The sequence below is a fragment of the Crotalus tigris genome, unplaced genomic scaffold (genome assembly GCF_016545835.1).
Source record: "Crotalus tigris isolate CLP2741 ecotype Arizona unplaced genomic scaffold, ASM1654583v1 scf7180000020075.792833, whole genome shotgun sequence".
Lineage (NCBI taxonomy): Eukaryota > Metazoa > Chordata > Lepidosauria > Squamata > Viperidae > Crotalus > Crotalus tigris.
Window position 1 is genome coordinate 376,922 of NW_024097847.1, and position 24,805 is coordinate 401,726.

The 24,805-nt window shown below is 39.9% G+C and overlaps 1 protein-coding gene across 1 annotated transcript in view; it reads right to left on the reverse strand.

Moving 5' to 3' along the window:
* CLINT1 (clathrin interactor 1) overlaps positions 1–24,805 on the reverse strand; it is an 80,755-nt gene that overhangs the window by 36,713 nt on the left and 19,237 nt on the right. Inside the window, exons 2-3 of the mRNA XM_039365475.1 lie at positions 1,774–1,878; positions 965–1,061 (exon numbers count right to left, since the gene is read on the reverse strand). Of these exons, the coding sequence (XP_039221409.1) occupies positions 965–1,061; positions 1,774–1,878 (202 nt within the window). The remainder of the gene's footprint in view (positions 1–964; positions 1,062–1,773; positions 1,879–24,805) is intronic.

A 24,805-nucleotide genomic window follows, 5' to 3' on the forward strand; every position in this document is an offset into this window, starting at 1 on the left:
TAACAATGGAAAGCAAACAGATCATTCCATGTAGCCTTAAGAATATTGAACAAAATGCAAAACAACATTTAAACATATGTATGTAAGTGTGTGTGTATGTATGTATGTTTAAAGCAAATAATCACAATACAAAACTGGCATAAAGTTCCTCTTTTAAAAAATTTAACAGCTTCAGAATTGTGTGGACTGTATAGCTTTTAAATTTAAAGCCTCTTAGTGCTGCAAAATACAGGAAAAATATGGCATTAGGCATACTTGAATTTCACTGCAAGTATAGCGGAAGAGCAAGTATAGAAGAAATAAAACTGAACTGGGCCAATAATGGGAGCAAAATAAGAGATAACCAACTGGTTCTATGCCCATTAAGATAAAAGGAAAAAAAATAAAATGTAATAAATAAACTTGTGCATTGAGAAGGAGAAAATAGAATATATAATAGTATCAGAAAGAAATGTAGAATGTTCCTTTAACAGCTTCAAACTGAGTTTCTTAAACGAACATTCAGAACAAATATTTAAAATTGGGCCTCTCAATAGTGGACTGCTAGGAGGGATTCAGAAGATCAAGTTACAGAGGATCCCTTCTTTGGTTTTTATTAAGCAGTAAAAGTCAAAATTGCCAGAAGGAATTCAACTTAAGAGCATTTTTATAAAAACAACAACAGCCCTCTCCGCCCTCCCCCGCAAAAAAATCCCTTGGTTTTCAAAGCAGACTAGTTTCTTAAAAATGTATACTGAAAAAGAATTAACTTGATTAAACTCAAGTTCTACTAATTGCACACAGAGGATCTGGAAACCTGTGAAGTTTAGCATGGATATTATGTTAATGAATGCACAAAACTGAGTTAATTGCCAGAGGACACTGTGGTAAAATTAAAACATTCAGATGTGTTTTTCAGCATTCCGAGTTTACAACAAAATTAAGGTTTTAATAAATTAATACAAAAAGTCACTACTGTACATACCTTATAAACTCTCCTCCAGTTCTTTTTATTGTCTTTTAACATCCGTGTCCAAAGCATGTTCATAAGTTCTGGAAACTGTTCATACATAAAAGTAGCCCTAGAAAAGAAAAAGATGAAAATGAAGAAGAAAGGAGAAAGAGAATTATCAATGGTGTTACTTTATGTCAGCTCTGGCATTTGACAGCAGATGGCAGACTTGCTCTGAGTTAAGTCTCCAACAGCAATGAAGGGCTACAGACCACTTATACAGAAATATTTCATATACAGAATTAGCAATGTTGATGTCTTTCCATTGGCAACAATGAAAAGAAATAAAAATAAGGACACCTTTATTATTTTAGTCTAACATGACATTCATGAGCTCTTTGTGGGAAAGCATGATTGCGAAGGAGCTCCAATTTTAACATTTTATATATATGAAAAACGTACGAGATTCTCATTCCCCCCAAAGTATTAAGTGTTATTTAATAAAAGGAACACAGGCAGTTCTTGTTTAGTTACCGCATTTGGGACTGGCAATTTAAACAAAATGGTCACTAAGTGAAAGGGGACCACGATTATAATCTTCAGGTGTGAAGGGCTTAAATGTGAGGACAGGTCCCCAAATTACTTTTTATCACCACTGTAACTGCAAATGGTGACTAAATGAGGACAACCTGTATTTAAAAGCAGTTACTTGTGATCGTTCTTTTCCATCATTAATATATTTCTGTCCCTAATTTATTTATATCCTTCAGGAGCGATGAAGCAGCAGTGGCATCTATGCTTAAAGATGTATCTTCCAACAGTGCTGAATCAAAATTACTTACTTGGCAATCTCCCCCATCAGTTGCCCTGAAGGTCCCCACGGATCATCATTGGTTGCTTCTCGAACCTTAGATTCGATTTCAGAATAGTTCATAACCACATTGGTGCTGTACAGAACAGAATTAGATGCAAGCGCAAAGATTAGCATCAAAGCAGAGAAACACATGAAAACTTAATAATGACACTAGTGGGGGCTTAATGAGATACCTCTGCAGGGTGGGAAAGAAAATGTCTTTAGTAGAGAACTACCCTGAGGAAACTGGAACACATTTATCTATCTTTAAGAAGGTTTTACTATCCCATTAACCTTCCAGAATATACATCAGAGATAAGGGGTTACAGGAGTCTTGGAAACAGTCCAGTTAAAAATGGCTTTTGGTTAAAATTAAGAGAAACTGAGCTGCTGAAGAAGGCAGTAGCAGCTCCAGGCACAGCTTCTTGGCCTTCTATCACAACTCCCATAAAGACTACAGCTCTTTGCCCCCTATCTTGAATGGAATCAGGTGAGAAGTGTGTTCTTTTAAAACCACTGCATTGTGAAAAGCAAGCCTTATGTCTCTTCTTACCAGATATCCATTCAATTACAGAAAGGGAGGGAAAAAGAGAGGTAGAGCATTGTAATAGCATGAATATAGCCTGAGCAAGGTAGAATAGTATGGCAAAATCTAAAGAACCCCCCCCTTACAGAAGAACCGTTAATCATCTTTGTGCTCAATATCTTGCCTGTAAGAATTTTTCTATCAACCATATGAAAAGTCACATAAAAATGGCTTTTTCTATTCCTCCACAAATCCCTACTGGGAAAATTTAACTAATTAACATACTTTAATTTTTTTTTCAAACATGCAGAGGAAAACAGATTAATCTCCACAGAATATAATAGCTAAATAGATTAGAAAGCTAACAGTATGACTGAATCACTACTGTTTCACAAGAATTTCAAAAGAAGGCTCACAATGAAGCTGGTGAATCTGAAACATGACATAAATTGCTGCTCTAGGTAGGACTAGGAATATTCTTCTTGTTGAAATTTCACTGATATGTGCTCTTAAATCATCTTAATATTGGAAACGTGGTTTTTTAAAATTTATATTACAACAGTCATGTACTCAGTGTCCTATTCTACAAATAAGAAAGTCCTGTGATGGACAAGATGGAAATACAAAATTTTCTATAATTATCTTGTGATAAAACAAACAAAATAATTTCCTGGCTACTGCCATTAAGAGATTCCTACTTTTTCTTAGCAAATGAAATAACTGATGTATAATATAGTGTATGCATCATGCTTTAGGCAGAGATTATATTTATGTATATATATGGATAGGTATGGATGATCACATATGTTCTCCTTAGTTCTTGCCTATTTTTTCAAGTGACAGCATCTGGATGTAAGGACTATTAATCTGTTTTCAAAAAAGTGAAGTTACACTTTTGAAGAAAACAATAATTTCGTAAGTGTTTAGATGATCTTGATAACCACAGGCCAGTTCTCTATCTCCCACTCCTCCATCTATCATTTAAGCAGAAGTTAGCTCTCTTTCAATTAGATGAAATACTGGGTCATAGATTGCCTTGAGCTAAATTGATTCTACAGGCTTGAGTGAACATATATATTACTGATACTCTGCTTTCATATACCATTGCCCAATTTCTATTAAATTGTTTTGGGAAATTGGTAAAGCATAGGTAAAGTTAAATTCTGGTTCTTCAAGTTCTTACGGGCATTCGTTAATGAGTGACAACAAAAGTTGAACTCGGTCAAAGCAGAGGGAATTATTTAAAAAGTGTCCATTTTAGGCAAAATAATGCTTTCTTGAATAGGCAGGTTTACAGAAAGGTATTTTTCTAGAGTCAGGCCTACTATTCCTAGCTGCTTGCTACTACTAGTAGCAGAAAGTTTATCAGTTACAACTGATGCACCAATAGCACCTCAGGAAACTGAATCTAAAGAATGAACAATATATGATGATACATGATATAAGGGGGATCCTGGAGATAAAATGCTTAGTTAAACTGTTGGCTGGGATCTCTTTCTGGAGAAAGTAAAAGAAGCTGTTGGTCAGTAATGAATTTAATCATACATCCATTGGGTCTACTTTACAAGCAAGCATGCCTTTATAGCCAAGAATCATTGCCTGTTGTATACTTAAAACACTACTCTAGAAAAATAAGACCCTTTAACCAAATATTGTCTATTTCTTTGCAGAATAGAAAAAACAGAATCATTGTGGAACTGCCACAACTTTATATTAAATGCCACTCAATAGCTTCTGAACATGAACCATACATACTCAACCTCTGATGAATCCTCTACATTTCCCATTTTAAAATGAGCTAAGAAAAGTATGACCAGGGTTCCTCTTGGGAGGGAGATAAAGATACTGGCTGGATGGAGAAGGCATCTTATTTGACAGCCCCAAATGTGCAGGAAATGTTCAGAAGTATGATCTATTAATTTTTTTGCCGTATGTACCTTGCAAAACCAGTGAAGTAATGTGTATTTATTTATTTATTTATTTAAACAAGTTTGACAGGAGGGGTATCCTATAAGTCCTGTCAGGCAGGAAATGTCCAAGAGGAGAGCCTTTCCTGCTGTGGCATCCACCTGGTGGAAACATCATCCATCTACTAATCAGATCAGCCCTAACCCTGTTGGCCTTTTTCAAGGCCTTAAAAATATAGTTATGCCAACAGCTATGGAGAATCACGATTGTGGTAGAACTGGTGCAGTGGCTGTCCTGAATGCTTTGATGGATGAAATGTTTTTACCTCTGCTGGAAGTGTCATATATTTTAGTATTTATAATATGCTTTTTACATGTTTTCCTTGTTTTTAAATTGTTGCATTTTTGTTTGCTATTTTTATATTTGTCTCTGTTTGTAAGCTGCTCGGAGTTATATATGAGAGGGCAGCTATCTAAACTTGAATAATAAATAATTAAATACCTAGATATGATTTTGCAGACATAGTTTTTCATTGTTCATATTGTGATCTTATAAAATTTGGAGGTACAATAACAGTTGGGATTGACGTTGATAAAACAATCCCCCTAAAAACTGCCTCCAAAATAAATTTGTTTTAATATGAGAAAGTTTTTAGGGTCAAAGGCTAAAATTAACATTTACCTATATTATAGTTGGGCAATATAAAATCCAAATCTGCTTTATTTCGATATAATCTGAGATATGTAATACAAGTTAGTCTACAAATGAAAACTATTACATATCTCAGATATCAAAATAAATCAGATTTACATAACAATTAAAACTGTATTTATTGCCCACTAAAACTGGGTCATCAAAACACACCCCTTCATCCTAAAGTTCTGCAAACCCCTTTTTTCTACAGGCACATATTAACCTCATGGCTCATGCCAATTTTGATTCTCATTCATATGGAACTGGTTTTCAAGACAGGCTTCAGAGATTTGGTAGCTTTCAGCACACAACTTCCCTTGTCTAATGTTAGAAATACCTGTAGATCAAATGCAAAAGGTTCTGTTTTTACAACCTTTCCCCAAGCTCTTGTTTGAAGGGCTGGAGGAAAGACTGGAAGATGAAGTGTTTCCTCCATTTCTTTAAGTTAAATGCTTAAGATTTCAAGTCATGCAGGAAAGAAAAGCCACAAGCATCCATTAACACACACACACACACACACACGCACGCACGCACACAAACATATCCCTATCAGTCGTTTTAGAAGAAAAGTTCCCTGAATAATCTGTGAGGTACTTAAAGATTGTGAAAGTTGAAAAACAGCATAACACCCTAAATTACAAACAGCATGGGATACAATGTATTTCTGAATCCATCCTGTTGTAAAAATATTGTTCTCAGCAAACAAAAGTACTCGTAAATCCCAAGAAGAGATGGAGCAGAAGGAAAAAAAAATCTTGCAGTCACATTTCATTCAGCAACAAATGTAAATCGGGAAGGGAGTAAGAAAGAAAGAGGGTTGTGTAGTTTGGCTACGTTCCAGGCCATTTAAAAATAACTGTTTCTAAAAAGGTGGAAATCTAGTTTTATTCTTCCTTTCCCATGTTTTCTATGGCCCTCATTCCATGCCCTACCCATGATTCCTGTGACCTTTAAAGCAGAAAATTTTTTACTTCCAGATGTGAGGGGAAAAAGTGACTGGTTTGACTGCCAAGACTTCCTGTGATTGATATAAATTTGATATCTGAGGACACTTTCAGACACCAGGGGAGGGGGCTCCTGAATTAGTTTATCCTGGACCTCTTCCAAAGAATCCGGTTGGACTTCATGGACAGAATTCTTTGCAAATATGAATGTGCTACATAATAGCTGGATTGACAAATGGGCTGTGGACACTTTATGCTTAGCGCTTGCTAAACTCCAAGATGCTGTCTGGCAGAGGTTACTTTCTTTTTTCTCGTCCTCAATTAGAATCTTCATTGTAAACCATTTTCTAAAATTGTTCATCTGAGCAAAAGTAGAAAAATCTCATTTCCCACCCCGGAACTGCTTCAATAAAAAGTAATGTTCCACAGAGATAAAGTCACTGATGTAATAGCAGTAAAAGAAAACAGAAATTGAAGCTTATTTTGTGGAGACCTGCCTAACATTAACACAGGGAAAATCCCAAGCAGGTTAGAAAGTGATGACTCAAACTTCCTTTACCTGTTTCAAGATAAAAGATGAATACAACCAGTTCAAAGTTCTTGTACTTTGTTTATGGTTTAAGGCAGAGACCTCAAACCTTTCTCAGTTGGCGTACTGGAGGGAAAGGGAGGGGGAAGCATTTTATGTGTACATGTATGCGCACACTCAAATGGGGCTGCAACTACACCCGATGCAAACTGGGCGGTACTATTGCCCACGTGATACTCGCTAGCATCACCCAGTTTTTGCCATGCGGGTGCTAGCCATGTGGGCCGTGGATCACAGGTTGGGGAGCCTAGTTTAAGAAGTATGTTGCAAACAAAAAGGTTTCTGTTGGCAGTGGATGGGGTGTTGTCTTACCTGAACGCCTTTTTCAGCACAGAGATGGAGAATCCACCAATGGGTTTGCTCTGTCTTCCTGCTGTTAAGACCAAGTCAGCCAAACTTGCCACACCCCCTGTTGCTAGGAGAACCTAGCCTTGAAGAGGGCGAAAGCGGCTGACGACAGTCCAAAGTGTTGGCTCTCAGACTCCTAACCCTGGCCTGACGCTAAGGGTGGGAGTGGATTCTCCATCTCCGTGCTGAGAAAAGGCGTTCAGTTAAGACAACGCCCCTTCTCCAGCACAGGAGATGGAGAATCCACCAATGGGACATACCAAAGCCTCACTGTCCCAATGGGAGGGAAACAGACAAAGACGGATCCACGTCCCCAGAAACCACCTGCTGAAGGACCCTCCGACCAAAGGAGGCATCTGCGGAAGCAAAGCGGTCAATTTTGTAATGATGAACAAATGGGGAGGGCGAAGACCATGTTGCAGCCTTGCAAATCTCCTTGATGGATGCCTGAGTGGCCCATGCTGCAGAGGTCGCAGCGCTGTGAGTGGAATGAGCTGTGATATGACTTGGAGTTGGCAGGGAAAAAGACTGGTATGCCTCCGCAATGCAAGCCCTGATCCACCTGCCTATAGTGGAGGAAGACACCTTCTGTCCCAGAGAGGATGGGTGGAAGGAAACAAAGAGGGCCTCGGACTTGCGAAAAGACGCCGTTCGCTTGATGTATCGGTGTAGTGCCTTGCGGACGTCCAGTGTGTGCCACTGCTGCTCCAAGTCGTGGGAAGGATTAGGACAAAAAAACGGCAAAACAAATCTCCTGGGCCCTAGGAAAAAGGGAGTTGACCTTGGGCACGAATGTGGGGTCCAATCGAAGGACGTCCCAGTGGAAGATACAGAGGTTGTCCCTCACCGACAGTGCCGCAAGCTCAGAAATGCGCCTGGCTGACGTGATAACGATCAGGAAGGCGACTTTGTGGGAGAAGGATCGTAGAGCACAATTTGTGATAGGCTCAAACGGTGGTCTGGCGAGAGCCTGTAGGACCCGATGTAATTCCCAAGAGGGGTACCTATGTACCACGGGTGGTTTTGTGTTGGTGGCGCCCTTGAGAAAAGCACGTATCCTAGGATGCTGGGCCAAAGGGACCAAATAGGCACAGGTAAGCAAGGTTGATAGTATCACAACCTGCCTTCAGATGGTATTAGGGGCCAAGCCCTTATCAAGTCCATCAAGGAGGTATTCTAAGATCTGAGGAATTGTCAATTCCGAGAGATCCATTTGCCGCCTTCCGCACCAATGGCAAAAATTCCTCCATGTGGAGTCATAGTTGCAATTGGTCGCTGGCCTTTGAGAGGTCTGGATCATGGAAATTGCTCTTGCCGAGAACGATTCCTAGGTCATGATCTGGCGTTCAAGTGCCAGGTGGCTAACTGTAGCCACTGGGGTTCCGGGAGTCATAGAACCCCCTGGTGGAGAGATACGCGATTCGGCGGGATTTTCTATGAGGGAGAGGAGAGGTTCACCAGGCCGGCGAACCAGGTCTCCGAGGCCAGTAAGGGGCCACGAAGATTACCTCTGCTTGTTCCTATAGCAGTTTGCAAATGACTGCCGGAATCAGTGAGAGAGGGGGAAATGCGTACAGACCCTCCGGCCATCCACCCCCTCTGCCCCCAGGAATGGAAACCAGGAAAAGAATCTCGGGAGCTGGGTGTTCGCCGGCGAAGCGAACAAATTGAGGACCGGTTGGCCGAACCTTTGTGCCATCTCTGCGAAGAGATCCAGATGCAGATGCCATTCCGAGTGATCCACGGTTGACCTGCCCAAGAAGTCCGCTTGCCGGTTCGCCTCCTCCGAAATGTGCCCGGCCCCGAGGGAGGAAAGGTTGGACGCTGCCCAGTAGCCCAGTAACTGGGCCTCGGCCAAGAGGGACCTGGATCGGGTACCCCCTTGCCAGTCACGTGGGCCTTTGCCGCCATGTTGTCTGTAAGGACTAGCAAGTGCTGTTTTGCAACTTTGTTGCGAAAGTGTTGGAGAGCCAGGTGTATGGCTCTGAGCTCCAACCAGTTGATGTTGTGGCTCAGGTCTGCTCAGGACAATCGGCCCTGAGCAAACTGAGACCGAAGGTGAGCTCCCCAACCGAACAGACTGGTGTCCATCGTAAGTGTGAGACGGACGGGTTCCTTGAAGGGTGACCCTCTGGCTACCAGTGGCGAGAACCACTGGCGGAGGGATCTTAGGGTTTGGGTATGAACCGTCACCTGTTGGTTGGATGAACCGGTTCCCAACCTCTGGAAGGGGAGCAGAAACCATTGGAGATTCCTGGAATGGAGTCTGGCCCAAAGGACTATGGCAATACAAGAAGCCATCTTTCCCAGGAGTTGGGAAAGTAGGGCAGTGACACTACACGTTCCCTGCATACCGTGAGTACTAGTTCCCGGATACTGTCCCGATTCTCTTGTGATAGATAGACCAGGCAACCAACTGTGTTTATGACGGCACCCAGGTGTAGGATTCGGGTCAAGGGAACTGTGTGATTCTTTTGGAAGTTCACCGAGAATCCGTGCTGTTGAAGGACCTGGATTGACAAACTCAGGTCTGACTGGGCCGCCAGAAGGGAGGACGACTGGATGATAATATCATCCAGGTAGCATTGAATGTGTACCGGCACCGGTCTTAGGTGTGTCGCGAGCACCGCCAGGATTTTGATGAACATTCTGGGAGCTGAGAAGAGTCCGAACGGTAGGACCCTGTACTGGTAGTGGTGGCCCATATAACAGAACCTGAGGAACCGTTGGTGGTCAGGAAGGATAGGGATGTGGAGATACACTTCCGTGAGGTCTATGGACGTCAGGAAGTCTCCTTTTCTGATGCTGCCCAGGATGGACTGGAGTGTTTGCATTTTGAATTTCTGGTATGCAATGTGGGAATTTAGACCCTTGAGGTCTCGCCCTCCATCCCCCCAAGGCCTTGGGAGCGACAAAGAGGATGGAATAGAATCCCTATCCCTTCTGACCAACTGGTACTGGTTCTATGGCTCTTATGTCTAGAAGATGATGAAGGGCCTCTTGCATGAGGCCCCATTTGATTGAATTCTGTGACTTGGCAAGAGATGAAGCGCCCCGGTGGGCTGGACACGAATTCCAGGGACAGAGCGAATTGGATGGAGGACCCAGGAATCTATGGTGGTGATCTCCCACTGCCACTTATGGGAGGGGCAGCACGGGAGTTACTTGGACCTCCTGAAGGAGCGACCTCCCCCACGAAAGGGCCACTTGCCCTGGTACTGTTGCCTGGATCTGAAACCAGGTCTGTCGGACGGACGATCCTGTCTGGCCATGAAGGGATGGGGAGGCTGTGAGACTCCCGAGCCTGTTCCTGGCCGAAAGGACTGCCTGCGGGCATACGGGTAAGCACGCCCGTCAGTCCGCCTGTTGAGATGTGTCATGACCTTCGACTTATCCTTATTTTCAATCAAATAAGGATTTAGGACCTCTTCAAATAAATGGCTTCCTTAATAAGGAGCCGCAGCCAGGCGCCACTTAGATTTGGCATCGGCTTGCCAATGTTTAAGCCATAGCATCCTACATGCTGAGACATTGGATGCAATGGACTTGGATGAAAATCTGGCCACCTGGAAAGTAGCGTCAGAGGCATACTCTGTCACTGTGACCAGCTTACTCAGATCCTGGTGAGTACGTATCTCCTCTGGAGGGATCCTGGCTTCAAGTTGACAGAGGAGAGAGGTTCTAGTAAAGAAGGAAGTGCAAGAGGCTGTTCTTACCACCCACACTGCTGCCTGATGGGTCCTGCGGAAGGCCAATTCCCATCTCCTGTCCTCCGTCTTCAGTGCCTCAGCCAAATCTCCCGACACTGTGGACGAGGACACTAGAGGGGCCAAAGGTTCATCCACCTTTGGCACCTCCAGGGCATCAGTCAAATCTGGTGCTGTGCTGAACAATTTTCTGTCATTTCTTCCCAGAGGGGGAAAGGTACCTGGTGAACAGCACTCAGAAAGAGGGATGGACAAGGGACATGGTGTTGAGTCACCACCGTCTCGAAGAACATCGGATTTGGGTCCGAAGTAGGCAGAGGGTCTGGTTAGGGGGGGGGCTATGTTGGCCGTCATGCTGGCCTTGCGCAGAAGTGGCCGAAAAAGGGCCGGATTGAAGAGACCTCCAGGTGGAGGAGGTTCTGGAAGGTCCTCCTCCTCTGACCATGGGATGTCTGGCTGGTCTTGCTCTGCTGGAGAAGAGACCCCACTAAGAACGGGAAGATGAGGACGGACCATGGTACATAGGAGGCCCTGACTGGGGAAAATAAGATGGAGGGGAAAATGCCATTGTCTCTGTCCCAGGCAAGCAGTAGGACCTTGCAGCAAGTGCCCGGTCAACCGCCCAAGAGATCAGAGCTTCCAGGTAATCGTCAGGGGGGTACCTGCGGGGTCAATCCCCCTGAGCCCGGCAGCTGTAGGGGTAAAAGTGGCCTCTGGTCCCAGATGTGCGGTGGTGATATCATGACCCGCCCCGGGGGGAGGTGTGTGTGAAATGGGATGGTCCTGCAGGGACCATGCCCTCTGAGTAGAGGTTGAGGGCCCCAGCGGAAGTTCAAAGTCCGAGCCCCCTGCCTGTTCCGCTTCTGCCCTGGCCTGCCTCTGCGCTCTGGAGAACTCCTTTTCCAGGGCCTGGTGCCTCCTGCTTGCCTGTTTCTCTGCCAATTTTGAGGGTTTCCTGGAAATGGCCTTTGCCTTGGCTTTGATTCTGCCTGCCGCCTTCTGTTTGGAGGATTTGTGCCTTTCCTGGCCAGAGGATGGGGAGGTGTTGGTTGTAAGTTCAGGCACCATGGTGTCCTCCATCCTGAAGGGAGTTATCTCAGGAAGTACTGAGAGGGAGCTCTGGCAGGGGATCAATTGGCGGGTTGGTTAAAGCAGCTGGAGCAGGGAAGGTGCGCTGCTCCCCTGGCCACCTGACTGGTAACTCAGTGCCTCCTTGATGACTTGGAGGTGACGAGGGAGAGGTCAGTACGCTTGCCGGTTGGGTCAATCTGTGGCAGAGGCCATGACAGCCAACTGGAGTGCAGCCCGCTGAAATGTTTTTTTGGTGGCCAGGTCAAGGAAATTATTTGCACCAGAGAGGCCCAAGTTGTTTGAGCGCAGAGTGGCCCACTGCCAGCCTGAACTACAACCCAGGGCACCTTTGTGCAAGTGTTTGCCACATGTACAAAATGGCGGCTGCCCAGCCTGCAAACAACAGCTAAAATGGCGGCCGTGAGGTTAATGATGCCTATGCAAGTTTCGAGCGTCGAAGAGGTCAGGGAGGAAGGGGCCGGTAAGGCTAGGTTAGCGGCTGTGGCCACGACAAAGGGGTGGCTTTTGATGTGAGAAAAGGCCGAAAGGCCTGACATTCCCCTCAGGCGAGGAGGCCGGGCATGCTCAAAATGGCGTCCGCCCAGGGCAAAATGCGATCTTCAGTGATGGATCACAATTGCGAGAAAGGGAATGAAGGTGTTTGGCGCTGATGCGAGGCCTATTTCCTCACTGACAACTGAAGAAACGGCCGGATGAGGAGCCTCTGTTTCCCTCTGGGGATCCAGCAATTGTTCGTCCCATTCCTGGCAGCCAAAATGGTGGCCGCGAAGAATAAGGAGAAAAGCAATGAACCGGAGGCCAAGGGCCTCATGTATTTCTCCAGGGAAGCCGAGGAAAGATTAGGGCTGGAGTGCTGAGCCCAGCACTGAAGCCACTTAGGAAGAGGGAATTGAAGATGAAAGGCTGAAGCCTCAGCGATCTGAGCTGCAGCGCTGATCCCAGAGCTGAAGCACTGAAGGGAGAATGACAAACAACAGTTAAAGGGGGGAAGAGATGAAGGCTGAAGCCTCAGCAATGGTCCCCAGGGACTATGAGAAGGGGAAAGGAAAACACCCACCCCCTTCAGGTTACCAACAAACTATCTGGAGCAGTGCTGTTCCCAGCACTGCTGAGATAGTTTTGGAGGTGAGGAAATAAAGAATCCACTAATGGGATAGACTCACTACCTGCAAAACTTTCAGAGAGCCAAACCTGTCATGTCTCTCAGAGCTGGAGACCAAGTCAAGACTGGGTTCTCCTAGCAACAGGAGGCGTGGCAGGTTTGGCTGACTTGGTCTCAAGAGCAGGAAGACAGAGCAGGAAGACAGATTCTCCTGTGCTGGAGAATCTTCCACTTCTCACCCCAAGAAGTAACAGCAACCCAAGTCTCCTTCCTTTATCAATGTTAAATTGGTACAATTCCAGGAAGATTTGGGTCCTTAGCTTTGTTTAGATGATCATCAAAGTCATTATTACTTTATTTGTTTTGTCTCTGATTATGGTTTGAACTATTGCATGCCACCCAAGTCCTTATGGATTGGAGTACCTTCTAAGTACTGTATTGTTAAATAAATAAATGAAGTGTATGGATATATTTATGTCATGGTAAACATTTTATTCTATTGGGATCTGCCTTGTTATTTCAGTATCTACTTCCAAAGCTACTTTACTTTCAAACTGTTTTCAAATGAACTAGAAGTACCTTTTTTTTAAACAAATCAGGACCTTGGTTCTGATTAAGTATCAAGTTTCAAATATGAAGAATGTAACTTGTCCCAGAAATTTACTGGATGATTCTTACCAACATTATTATCTGTCAGTCTACCTCACAGGATTGTTGTGAGGATAAAAATTAAAGGAAGTCTAATTTGTTCTGAATTCCTGGAAATAATACAAATATAATTGCAATAATAAATAAAATGCTTATATAAATAAGATATATTAGTGTTACTTCCCAATGTACAAGAATGTTTCAAAGGTGGCACAGTTTAATATTTCTCTTTGGCCACCAGTTTTTACTTAAATTTGATTTCTCATCTCAAAATTTCAACAGTAGGGAAAGCCGGCTTTGGAAACTTAATGTTTCCCTCATAGTTAGTTTTGCTTCTGAATTTTTGGAAGTTAGTCTTTTCAACTGTTTATCTAATTTATACATTCCATATGAACTTATCCTTTTCCTTAAGAAAAAAGACATGTACCAGTAATTGAAGCATTGCCCAAGCACAATTCCACTGATTCAGAAGTGACCATCATCTAGCAAAAAAGCATCCAGAACCATTGAAAGAAGGGCAAAAAAATGCACTAATCTGAAGCATCTCCCAAGATCCAAAACAATTTTTCACAGAACAGTAGAGAGGGCAAAAGAGAACGAGTTGTTCACATATTTGAATCCCAGCATTGCACAAAACCAATATTGTAGATGAGACAAACCAGTTAGGCATCTATATCTCGAGATGTTTTGAGCTTAAATATCCCTATTCCTTTGCTGTTAGTTATGCCAATTGGACAGATTAAACTAAGGTCAAATATTTAAAGGACATTATATGTCTAGTTTTATTCTAGGAGAAGTTTAGAACATGTGCCATTCGGTATTACGATTGGATACAGCTTTGAAAACATTTAAGTCCTTTCTAACAACAGTGGACTAATTGCCTAGCTAGCTAAACCTCAATAAAGATTTTGCCTGACATTTTAGGAAAGGAAGAATAATATTCATATTTTACATACACACACCACATAATGATTCCATATCCTTTCCTCCTGTTATATAGGAGGAAATATATAATCCCAAACTTGATTTAGGATCATAGCAGTGTCACAGTTTTATGGGGTGGCTATTTTTATCACAATACTCAGAGTGAGTGAGTTGCTTATATTAGAAATATTTCTAGATATTTTCTAGCTTGCCTTTCCTAGAAAAATCACATGAGCTATCCATTCCTTCAAAAAGATGTTTTTTGCCACACTTAGGATTTTGCAAAGAAGTGCTGTTTTTGAAAAATGACCTAAACTGCTAACTTCCAAGAGACAAACCTTAAAAAGGTCTGCATAACTAAAAGGAAGAAAGCTCTGATTAGGGATTAAATATATCAGAGGTGAGAGGATTGAAGTTCCATTTTGCTATGCTGGTTAAGAGGACGGTTAGATCCAGGTTCAAATTTCCATTCGGTGATAAAGTCCTCTGGGTCACTATTTCTCAGCCAAGCATTTGTGTATAAATTATAACAAGAAAGCAAACCAATTATACCAAAAGGTGGATTCCCTGTCAGAGGACAGGCAAAGTATTGCATTACTATATTATGGTATGTGTGACACAGTAGTATAAACCTACTCAAAGAAAAGGTAAAATAACTGGTATCTGATGAAGTAAGCAGTAATTGTGTGGAAAAGACCCAAATTATATATGTGTGAATACCTGCTATGAATCTGCATTGCTCTCTTTCAGCCAAATATACAAAAGTTGATGCTTCCCCATAAAGCAAGCTAACCAAAAGGAAAGCCTCATCCTCCAGTCCTAGCACAGAAATGTAGCAGGGGAAGAGGAATATAACAATACAATCCCCTATCAATAGACTACTATGCCTAGAATGCATTTCTGCAAAGCTGAATTTTTTTTTTTTATGGTAGTTAGCAATATAGAGTCTAAATCAGTGTTTCTCCAACTTGGCAACTTGAAGATGGGTATACTTTAATTCCCAGAATTCCTCTGTCAGTTTGGTTGAAATCCCTAAATCTTCAAGCTGTCAATGTTGAGAAAAACTAATTTAAATAACCTTGCCAAACTCAAACTAAGCAGGGTCAGATAAGGTTAGCATCTACATAGGAGATATTTTGTAGATTGTAAAGTAAAAAAAAAAAAAATGGAAGAAGGCTATGCAAATCACCATAGTATAATACTGCAGCCAAGAAAACATAAATAGTTGTGCTCAGGTAATCTGGAAGTTTGATTCCAGTCAGATTTTAATTAAGTACACGTTTTGGTGCCCTAATAGCAACAAATGCCAAAAGGTATATTTTACATATGTTAAATAAGAATAAAGACAAATATGTGAAGCCCAAGCAAATTAATTTAAATTTAAGGAAATGGAGGAATAACAATTTTTAGAAGATTAACATTAACAATAAGAGCTCAATAATTTATGTACAATATGCATAAGCTAAGAAAGGGACTGCCATATGACTCATCTTCTGAGTTTCTGTTATTGGGTGGTATAAAACTACAAAACTGTTATCAGTTGTTCTGAGAGTGTTTTGGCTAAGAAAGTAGAACAAAGTTCTCAATAGTGTATTGGACAGCTAATGTAATATGTTTTCCGGGACGAAAGTCTTATAGTCACTTTTCATGAATTAAAGTTTCTCTTTCTTCGTAGAAAATTAGAAATCAACTTTAGATAGGCTACTCCAGGTTTCAGCTTGCTTACATGCAAAATTACATGGCTGTAACATATGCCTGCCCACTTATCTCTTTCAATAAAAGTCTATTATAAGTCATTTTCCAGAATTATTTTTCATCTGCTACAAAAATAACTTGTGTAATGCTTCCCCAGCTGAGCCTAAAACGTCTAACAGAGCATTTGCTCAGGCATGCAACCAATTTGGGTTCAGTTGAGAATTCCAGCACTGTTCATGAATCACCAGAGGCCAGAAAACCACATGCGAAACATTAACCTCTGCAATGAAAAAAAAAAAAATCCTATCAACTGTACTCCCTCTACTGATGACTATCAGTTATTGCATCATAGATTTCAGAAGATATCATCATCATCATCACACTACCAACACCCTGCCCTCCATCCAAAAATATCCTAAAAACAAATAGTAGTCATTTAATCCTAAAATACATTTTTTTAAAAAAAGTCTCTTAAAGGCAGATTGTTACAATGGGCAAAAAAGTTTGTGATCCCTTTAGCATTACAGGTAGTCCTCAATTTACGACCACAACTGAGCCCAATTTTTTTGTTGCTAAGTGAGACATTTGTTAAATGAGTTTTGCCCCATTTTATGACCTTTAAGTGAATCATTGCAGTTGCTAAGTTAATAACATGGTTGTTAAGTGAATCTGGTTTCCCAATTGATTTTGCTTGTTTCAACATTACAAAATGTGATCACAAGACCCAGGGACACTGCAAACGTCATAAATATGAGTCAGTTGCCACAAGTCTGAATTTCGATGACACGACCAAGGGATGGTTGTCAGTGTGAAAAATGGTTGTAAGTCACTTTTTTCAGTGCCGTTGTAACTTTGAACTTGAACGAAATGAACTGCTGTTAAGTTGAGGACCAGCTGTATTACAATACTTATTGTCTGAGCAGAACTTCATTTAAGTCTTGTTGATAAAGAGATTATGGTTAAAGCAACAGCACCCCAGATGCTGAAATGTATTGTGGCTTTACTGAACACTCAGAGCCAACATTCAAAGTCTTTCTTGGAAAGTGTGAAACTGTAGATTTAGAAATTGGTAGCACCTCCTTCAGCAGTGATGACTTCAATGAATGTTTTCTCAGGCTTCCCTTAAACGTCAAGATAAAAAGTTCAAGAACAGATTTCCAAGAAGACAAATACTCAGATAAATACATTTATTGTAGAAAAGCTATGAAGCCATTGGGGAAGAGTTCCAGCAACTGCTGCATATCAAATACAAAAGAAATCAGTCTTTATCTTCTTATGACTCTTTCTCCTACCTATGATGAATAGGGCAGGAAACTCTCTTTTGGACTGCAAAGACAATCTTCATCTGTTTCTCATTTTGATAATGGGTTATTTGGTATTAGGCTGCATTTATTTTTTTCAGTGTGAGACTATGCTCTTCCTATTTTTGTCTTTCTGCTAACAAGGTGTAAGTTTTAAAATAACAGTACATACATTGTAGAACAACTAGCAGGCCATCAACTGTGGACAATAGGAAATAGCTACTGACACTACAGCAAGCTATACATATAAAAATCTGCCTCCCTTATTGCTGATCCATGCACTAACAACTGGCATCAAGTTTCTCCTCTAATTCTTCAGCAAAAGTATATTAGTGGACCAGAACTGTAATTCTGAATCACAGAGCAAAACTATAGGTCATTATCAGATAGCAGCCTACCCAAGAAGAAGAAAAAATTGCTGCCCTAGGAAGACACTCTGGATAATAGGTGTCAAAAGAGCTAGACAGCAGAGGGAAAAAATGGAGGTATGAACTGGAACATTTATGATTTGTTAACAATTACCTATTCTTCACAGAAAAAGTCAACAGGTCTTCCACCATCTTTCCTGGATACCTTATCCTAACATATATAGTAAATGATCTCAGTTCCACCTCCAAAGCTAAATTAATAAAACTCTCATAGAATGTGCCATGCTGCTAGTGACTAATAAGGCAGAAGAATTTGTATAGTCTAATAAAGCAAATTAAGCATTTCTGAAAGCCTAGACATGTCCATCTGTTAGGTAGGTCCCTTCTTCTGGTACTATCAAGCTCCCGTAAAATGCCTAATTGGAAAAGAGACTCTTTTTTTTTCCACCTGAATGACTAAATACTAAACATCAGAAAGAGTAAGAGATGATAGATAACTTCACTTGCCATCAATCCTGCACCAGAAGCAGTGCCAATCATTCCAAAAATTCAAGACTTATGAAGCACAGGTGCTGCTTGGTTCTTCAAGTCCTATAACCTAGGCCAGCAAACGATCAGCTGGTTTGCACGGGGGGGGGGGGGCTCATATGCTTTCTTCTTCTCAGTGTTCCCTTACAGACCTTGGGAACTGAATTTGACACGATGTGTGGGATTAGAGTTAGACAAGGGAGAAACTCAGTATAGGTATAAAGGTAACAATATTCTCTAGCCTGTGTTTTTCAAGAACACCTTCGCTCTTAGAAAGCAAGTAACTGTTAATTTAATTTAATTAACTGTTACTTCTCCCACTCCAATATATATCTTACTGGCAGTGTAAAATACTTATGGCAAGTAGTATAACTGCAAATAGGTCAATGACAGTCTGTTGCATTTATTCTCAAAAACCCAAAGTGCATGTCAGGAGAAAAGCATTTTTTTATTTTTATGTATTTATTTACTTGATTCTTAAAGTTGCCCTATTCCGTAAAGACTCTGGGCGCTTACAATACTTCAAATATATAATTTAAAAATACAGTTAAAACATAATCCTTAGGACAAAACAAATAATATTTAGTCAAAAACATGACAGGAGCTCTACAAACATCCTATACCCTGGCCTGGGAATAGTTTTGACAGTCAAGGTCAGATCTTATGAAAAGGATTAGGGTGAGCCATTTTAGTTTTCTTAGAAGAGATTACAAACAACAATTTTTCCATATACAAAGTTTACAGTAATCTTCTTTCATGGATTATTCAATTCATATTGAATGTATTACTTTTGATATTATATAGATAGAGCTTCACTTACAATCATTCATTTAGTGACCATTCGAAGTTACAACACTGAAAAAAGTGACTTATGACAGTTTTTCACACTTATGAATATTGCAGCAGTGATTAGACACTTTTAAAAAAATGGACTTGAGGAAAATTGCATCAACTTTTGTGATTTACTGATAGATTTCAGCAGCTTGATCTCTTATAGCTGCTGAAGAAAATTTGAGGAACCAGTCCAATCTTGTTAAACATAACTGAATGGATAAATAAAAATGACAGATCAGATCTGTAGACTGGCTTTTTGGAAGAGCCAGTTCAGAATCCAATTGGGATTTTAGAGGTTTTTCTTCTTTCTTATGCAAAAATATCCTCAAGGCAATGCGTTACAAAGCAATTCTTAAATTAGTTGCTACAAGGTTAAGAATAATCAGATTGTAAAATGCCACAAAAATATTCCACAGATTTAATGTACAAATCTTACTACTTTATGTGGCAAATGTGCAAGGCAAACTAAACAGAAAAAGATAAGAACATCCGGATGTCCACAACTGAGTTATGACTTGGTGTAGAAAGGAACCATAAAAACCATTTCCTACTCACATCTGCTGTGTTTTTTTGTTTTTTTTTAAAAAAGCTCATTATGCAGACTTTCAGAATAGCTGAAGACTGAGAACATGGGTTTGATTCTAGTCTTGGCACACAGTGTGAGAAGTTCTCCTTTGCTAATGAAGACTTTTTCTTTTGAGCTAAGCTTTCAGGTTAGGAAATTACTCTTCAAAACTCCCACATTTGTCAGAATGGTTTGGAGAACTTTGAAAGATTAAAAATACAAGCGAGATCTTTCAGATAGCCCTTTAATTAAAGCTGCAAGTTTTTTTTAAAGACCAGAGAGCTTTAAAGGCCATAAAGGGTTAGCTTCCTGTATTGTAAGACAGGAAGTTGCCTCCTGCTGGTGAAGCTTTAAATGTTATTTGGAGAAGAAGAGGGAAAACCCCCCTCAACATATTGATCTCTCTAGTCCATTGTAATTCATTTTCTCCAATGAATAAAAAATGAACATAGGACAAGGAATATGAACTTTGTCCATGTTTAACACTTTAGTTCCTATAATTCATTTCTTTCTCTTTCCAAGCCTACATTTATTTGCTTTTTATTTTCATGCTGAAGTAAAGTTAAAACGAAACATTCTGTATCATGTGAACTAATAAAACTTCTAAGGCAAAATGCACAGTGAGGTGAACTGATTCCTTTTACACAGAGTCTGTTGTAACTTTCAGGGGGGGGGGAGAGAGATTTTTTTTTAAGTATAGTGCACTTTGCAATTGGATAAGGACTAGATGTATAAGGACCAAAAAAAAAAAAATCTGTATTCAGATTTATTTAGTACATGGATTAAGATAATAGAATCTTAATTATAGACTATTCATAGGCATGAGTTGACATGATTCTAATATAGTTTAGTCTACATTTCTTACCAAAAAATCTTTTTTAATTAAAGCTCAGGTTTTTTTTTTAGGAAATTGAATTTTTCAAAGTCACATTCTGTACAGGCAGTCCTTGATTTACAACCATTCATTTAGTGACCGTTTGAAGTGACAATGGCACAGAGAAAAATAACTTATGACCATTTTTCACACTTAGGACCTTTGCAGCATTCCCATGGTCATGTGATCAAAATTCAGATCCTTGGCAACTGGTTCATATTTATGACGATTGATGTGGGTCATGTGGTCACCTTTTGTGACCTTCTGACAAGCAAAGTTAGTATTCACTTTACAACCCTGTTATTAACTTAACAACTGCAATGAGTCACTTAATAACTTGGCAAGAAAGGTCATAAAATGGGGCAAAACTCACTTAACTGTCTCGCTTAGCAACAGAAATTTCGGGGTCAATTGTGGTAGTAAGTCGAAGATTGTAGTTTTTTTAAAAATTTTGCGCAGTTCTATAATATGATGCCTATTTATTGAAGTGTCTGTATTTGTCTCCAGAATATAAGTTTCAAGGCACCCAACAGATACAACCTATAAAACTAGTTCAGATGTTGGTTCTAACAAGACAGAACTATGGGCAATCTTTAAATTTTTCAAGTATGACCAAGTTACATATAACAAATATAAAAATGCAGCATCTACAGAAACTCTTTTCAGATACAAAATAATGCCAGCTTATTATGTATTCTCAATGTAATATACTTTTAAAATGAGTTTACAGTTATGCGTTTGTTTGTTTGTTTTTAATTTACAACCTTCAAACTCTGAGGTAAATAACAGTATCTTTCTTATTTGGGGATTTTATATAGAATGCCACACATTTTGGAACAGCAACAAGGGATTCTTCTTTATATAGACAAGCCTGAAGGGCAGAGACATGATAGACAAGAGTTTGCTTTAAGCTATAGAAACTACCCATTATTCTAAATAAAAACAACAGCCTGGTTCACACATGAGAAACTATGACTCCATACTATGTAAATTCCAGGACTGCATGCTTTCCTTCCCCTTCTTTTATGCTTCAAAAATGCCAGCCAAAAATCATCTGCTTACTGCTTTTTAAATGAGTCGTTTTGACTGAATCAAAGAGCCAGTTTGTTAAGGCACCAAAACAGAAACCAGGGGGTTCTAATCCTGCCTTAGGCATGAAAACCGGCTAGGTGACTTTGGGGCCAGTTGCTCTCAGCCCATTCCTATTGTAACCAATGAATCAATGCTCAGTTATTACAAAAAAGAAAAAGGAAAAAAAAACACCTGGACCCTGCACTTCTGGGGAAACGGTTTTCACTGAATCGAAAGTCCCAAAATAATGTTTTGTTTAAATTACCACTTGCTTAGTACAAGTGAAAACCATTTTTACTTGCAGTACTAGATAAGATAGGGTAGGCATGTTCCAGGTCCCTTTCCTGAAATTTTGCCATTACTATCTCTACCTTGTGGAATACACTCTCCCTGGTAATCCAGCAGTCTCCCGCCCTCTTTTTCGGCTTCCCCAAAAGTCATCAAGACCTGTTTCTTTATACGGTGCTGGGTAGAGTGAAGGTGTCTGTAGTTGGGGGCATCCTAGAGGGATGACTGAGGAACTGGATTTTTACTTTTCATCTTATGGTTTTATTGTTGTGACCTACCCAGAACAGTATTGTATTTATTGCACTTGAAATAAATGTAAAGCATTTTTTTTCCAGAAAAACACAAGGCATGAAGAACCTAGCAGGTGGTGTTTTTTTTAAATGACCAACATTAATTTGCAAAGTTTGTTGATGCAAAAATGGTACAAACATAAAGCAAGGGGACTGACTAATTCAAACACCGGACCCTTACAGAGGATAAGCTGCTCAACTGAGTCTCTGAAATGACTAGATTAGGTTATTGATGGCAGTTAACTGGCTACCTTGGACTTTATCCATTATACAATATTTTAAGGTTTCAGGACAGGAAGACCTGGAGGAATGTTGTCCATGGGCTCGCGATGGGTCGGACACAACTTCGCAATTAACAACAAAGAACAAAATAAAAGACCATGTGACTATTATATTTTACTGCCAATTTAACAGCCAAATAAAGTTGTTGAAAACAAAAGTATCTGGGGGGTACTGGGAAGCATGAATTGAATTTTTAGAATACTAAACATAATCATGACAGAACAAACCCATTTCCAGCTACTGAAGTGGGCAGCGCACTTATATGAAAATAAATAAATCGTGGAGATTGAAACTATTCACAAACTTTGAATGCGGCACAGAATTCCTTGAGTTAAATACATTGGGGATTCTAAACTGCTTCAAGCTGATTACCCATATCATTGTGAAATCAGCCATATTCTCACTACAACAATCCTTTTTCCCTAAAGCACTGGTAGCTCTTGCTATATACGGTATGTGTAAATCCCAGCAGCTTACATTCTGTTAACGCATATTAGCATGAGATATTAGGAATCATCAGTATACAGCTATGCAAAATATTTTTATTCCCTTGCCACACTGTTCCTCTCTTTTTCTGAAATAAGTCAAGAAACTGCAGTTAGCGTTCAAACTGTTACTATAAGCTACAGCAAATCGCTGTTTAGTTTCAAAATTGCAGTTTCCTGGTTTACTTTGCTGCTCTGTACCAAAAAACAAGAAAGTGATAGGAAAAAGAATGTATTAAATTCATGCATATCATTACCTATTTAGTAAGGATTTTAAATCCAATTATTTTCATGCTCTGATTTTCACCATGTAGGTTTTTTCCCCCCTAGAAATAGCTGCCTGAATTCTTAGGTATCTTTTATTGCTTCATAGCCTGTTTGATACTTGTAAACCTTCAAATATGTAGAACTATCTGGTGTTCTCCAAATACTATCGAACTGCAACTTCCAGAATTCTAAGCTATAAAGCTGTCTAAGGATTCTGGGATTAGTAGTGTCAATATTTTAGACCGTATTATTCTAGATAATCTATATTATTAACTAGAAGAAAGTTAATATAATAGAACCACTCAAAGGGATGAGCTTCCTGAGTTTGAACTCAAATATGACTTGAAATTAAAAATTAAATTAAAAAAATATTTCACTGAGTTTTTAAAATTTAGCTAAAACCAATAACACTGTACTAAAACTATATGTGAGCTTTCAGTATACATAGATCTTTATTTTCCTACACTTTTCAAATGTTTTAAGAATCTGCAATATAATTCTAAATAGGACAGGTATTTGGGCCACCACTTACAAATATATTGCTAAAACAATACCTCAACAAAGGACTTTTCATAATCAACATTAAAATTTGACCTTACTGGGTCTTTTTTCCTAGTCTATGGGACTAGAGATAGAAAGAAATACAACTCCTATGAAATCCAACTCCAAAGCTGCAGAGACAGAAACAAGTAATCTATCTTCGAGTAGAGCTTCTTGTCCTTGGAAAAACTGGCTACAGAGACAAATATATCACTTTCATCACCAAATGCTAGATATGTCGCTCATTCAAATTGTAAAAGCAATTTTCCGTAATTATTTTCTAACCAAAGTTAACAATAGCTAGTTTGAAGTAGTGGCTAAGATACCAGGCTATAAATCTGGAGACTCTAAATTGTAGTCCAGCTTAGGCACAAAACCAGCTGGATGCCCTTGGGTCAGTCATTCTCTCTCAGTTCTAGTAAGGAGGGAAGGGCAAACCATTTCCAAAATCTTGCCAAGAAAACTGCAGAGAAATTGCTCAGGGAGTCTCCAGGAGTCAAACATTGACGTGGATGCACCAAAAATGACAAAACTTTAACAAAAGAATTTAAAAACTGTATTCTTGCTTTATCATCATATATTCAATATGATTTATTTAGCGTTTTTTTCGGATCTGGAAGGGGAAGAGAAAAAGGCAACTGCGGGAAGAAGAAACTGCATAAACACTGATAGGGAATGATCTCTGCCTTGTCAACAACTTTTACTTGCCATAAATTTTGTAAGTTCACAAAGCTAAATTAAAAAAGCAAATACATGGTTACAGTAGAGTGGGCACTATCTCTTAGTCATATTTAATATATTCTATGTTGTCCTTAGTCTTTACATAAGGCCAAGGACAATATACAGTACATAAGGCATTTAAAATGTTGCTAAAAGAAAAGAGGCAAGTTTTACTTTCAATTTCTATCAGGTAAACCATCTAAAATTATGCTATTAAAATAACCTGACAATAGTATGTCACACACTTAAATATTATTTTTAACTTCACTGATGATTATAGTAGTTTTAATTAATATGTTATTTTCTCTTCTCTGAATTAATTTATTAGGCAGTCAGGAAAGCTATTCCTGGGCATATTAATTAATAAAACTTGCTAATGCCTCCTTGTGCATCACAGAGTTTATCCATTCAAAAGCTATCTTTCACCCTTAT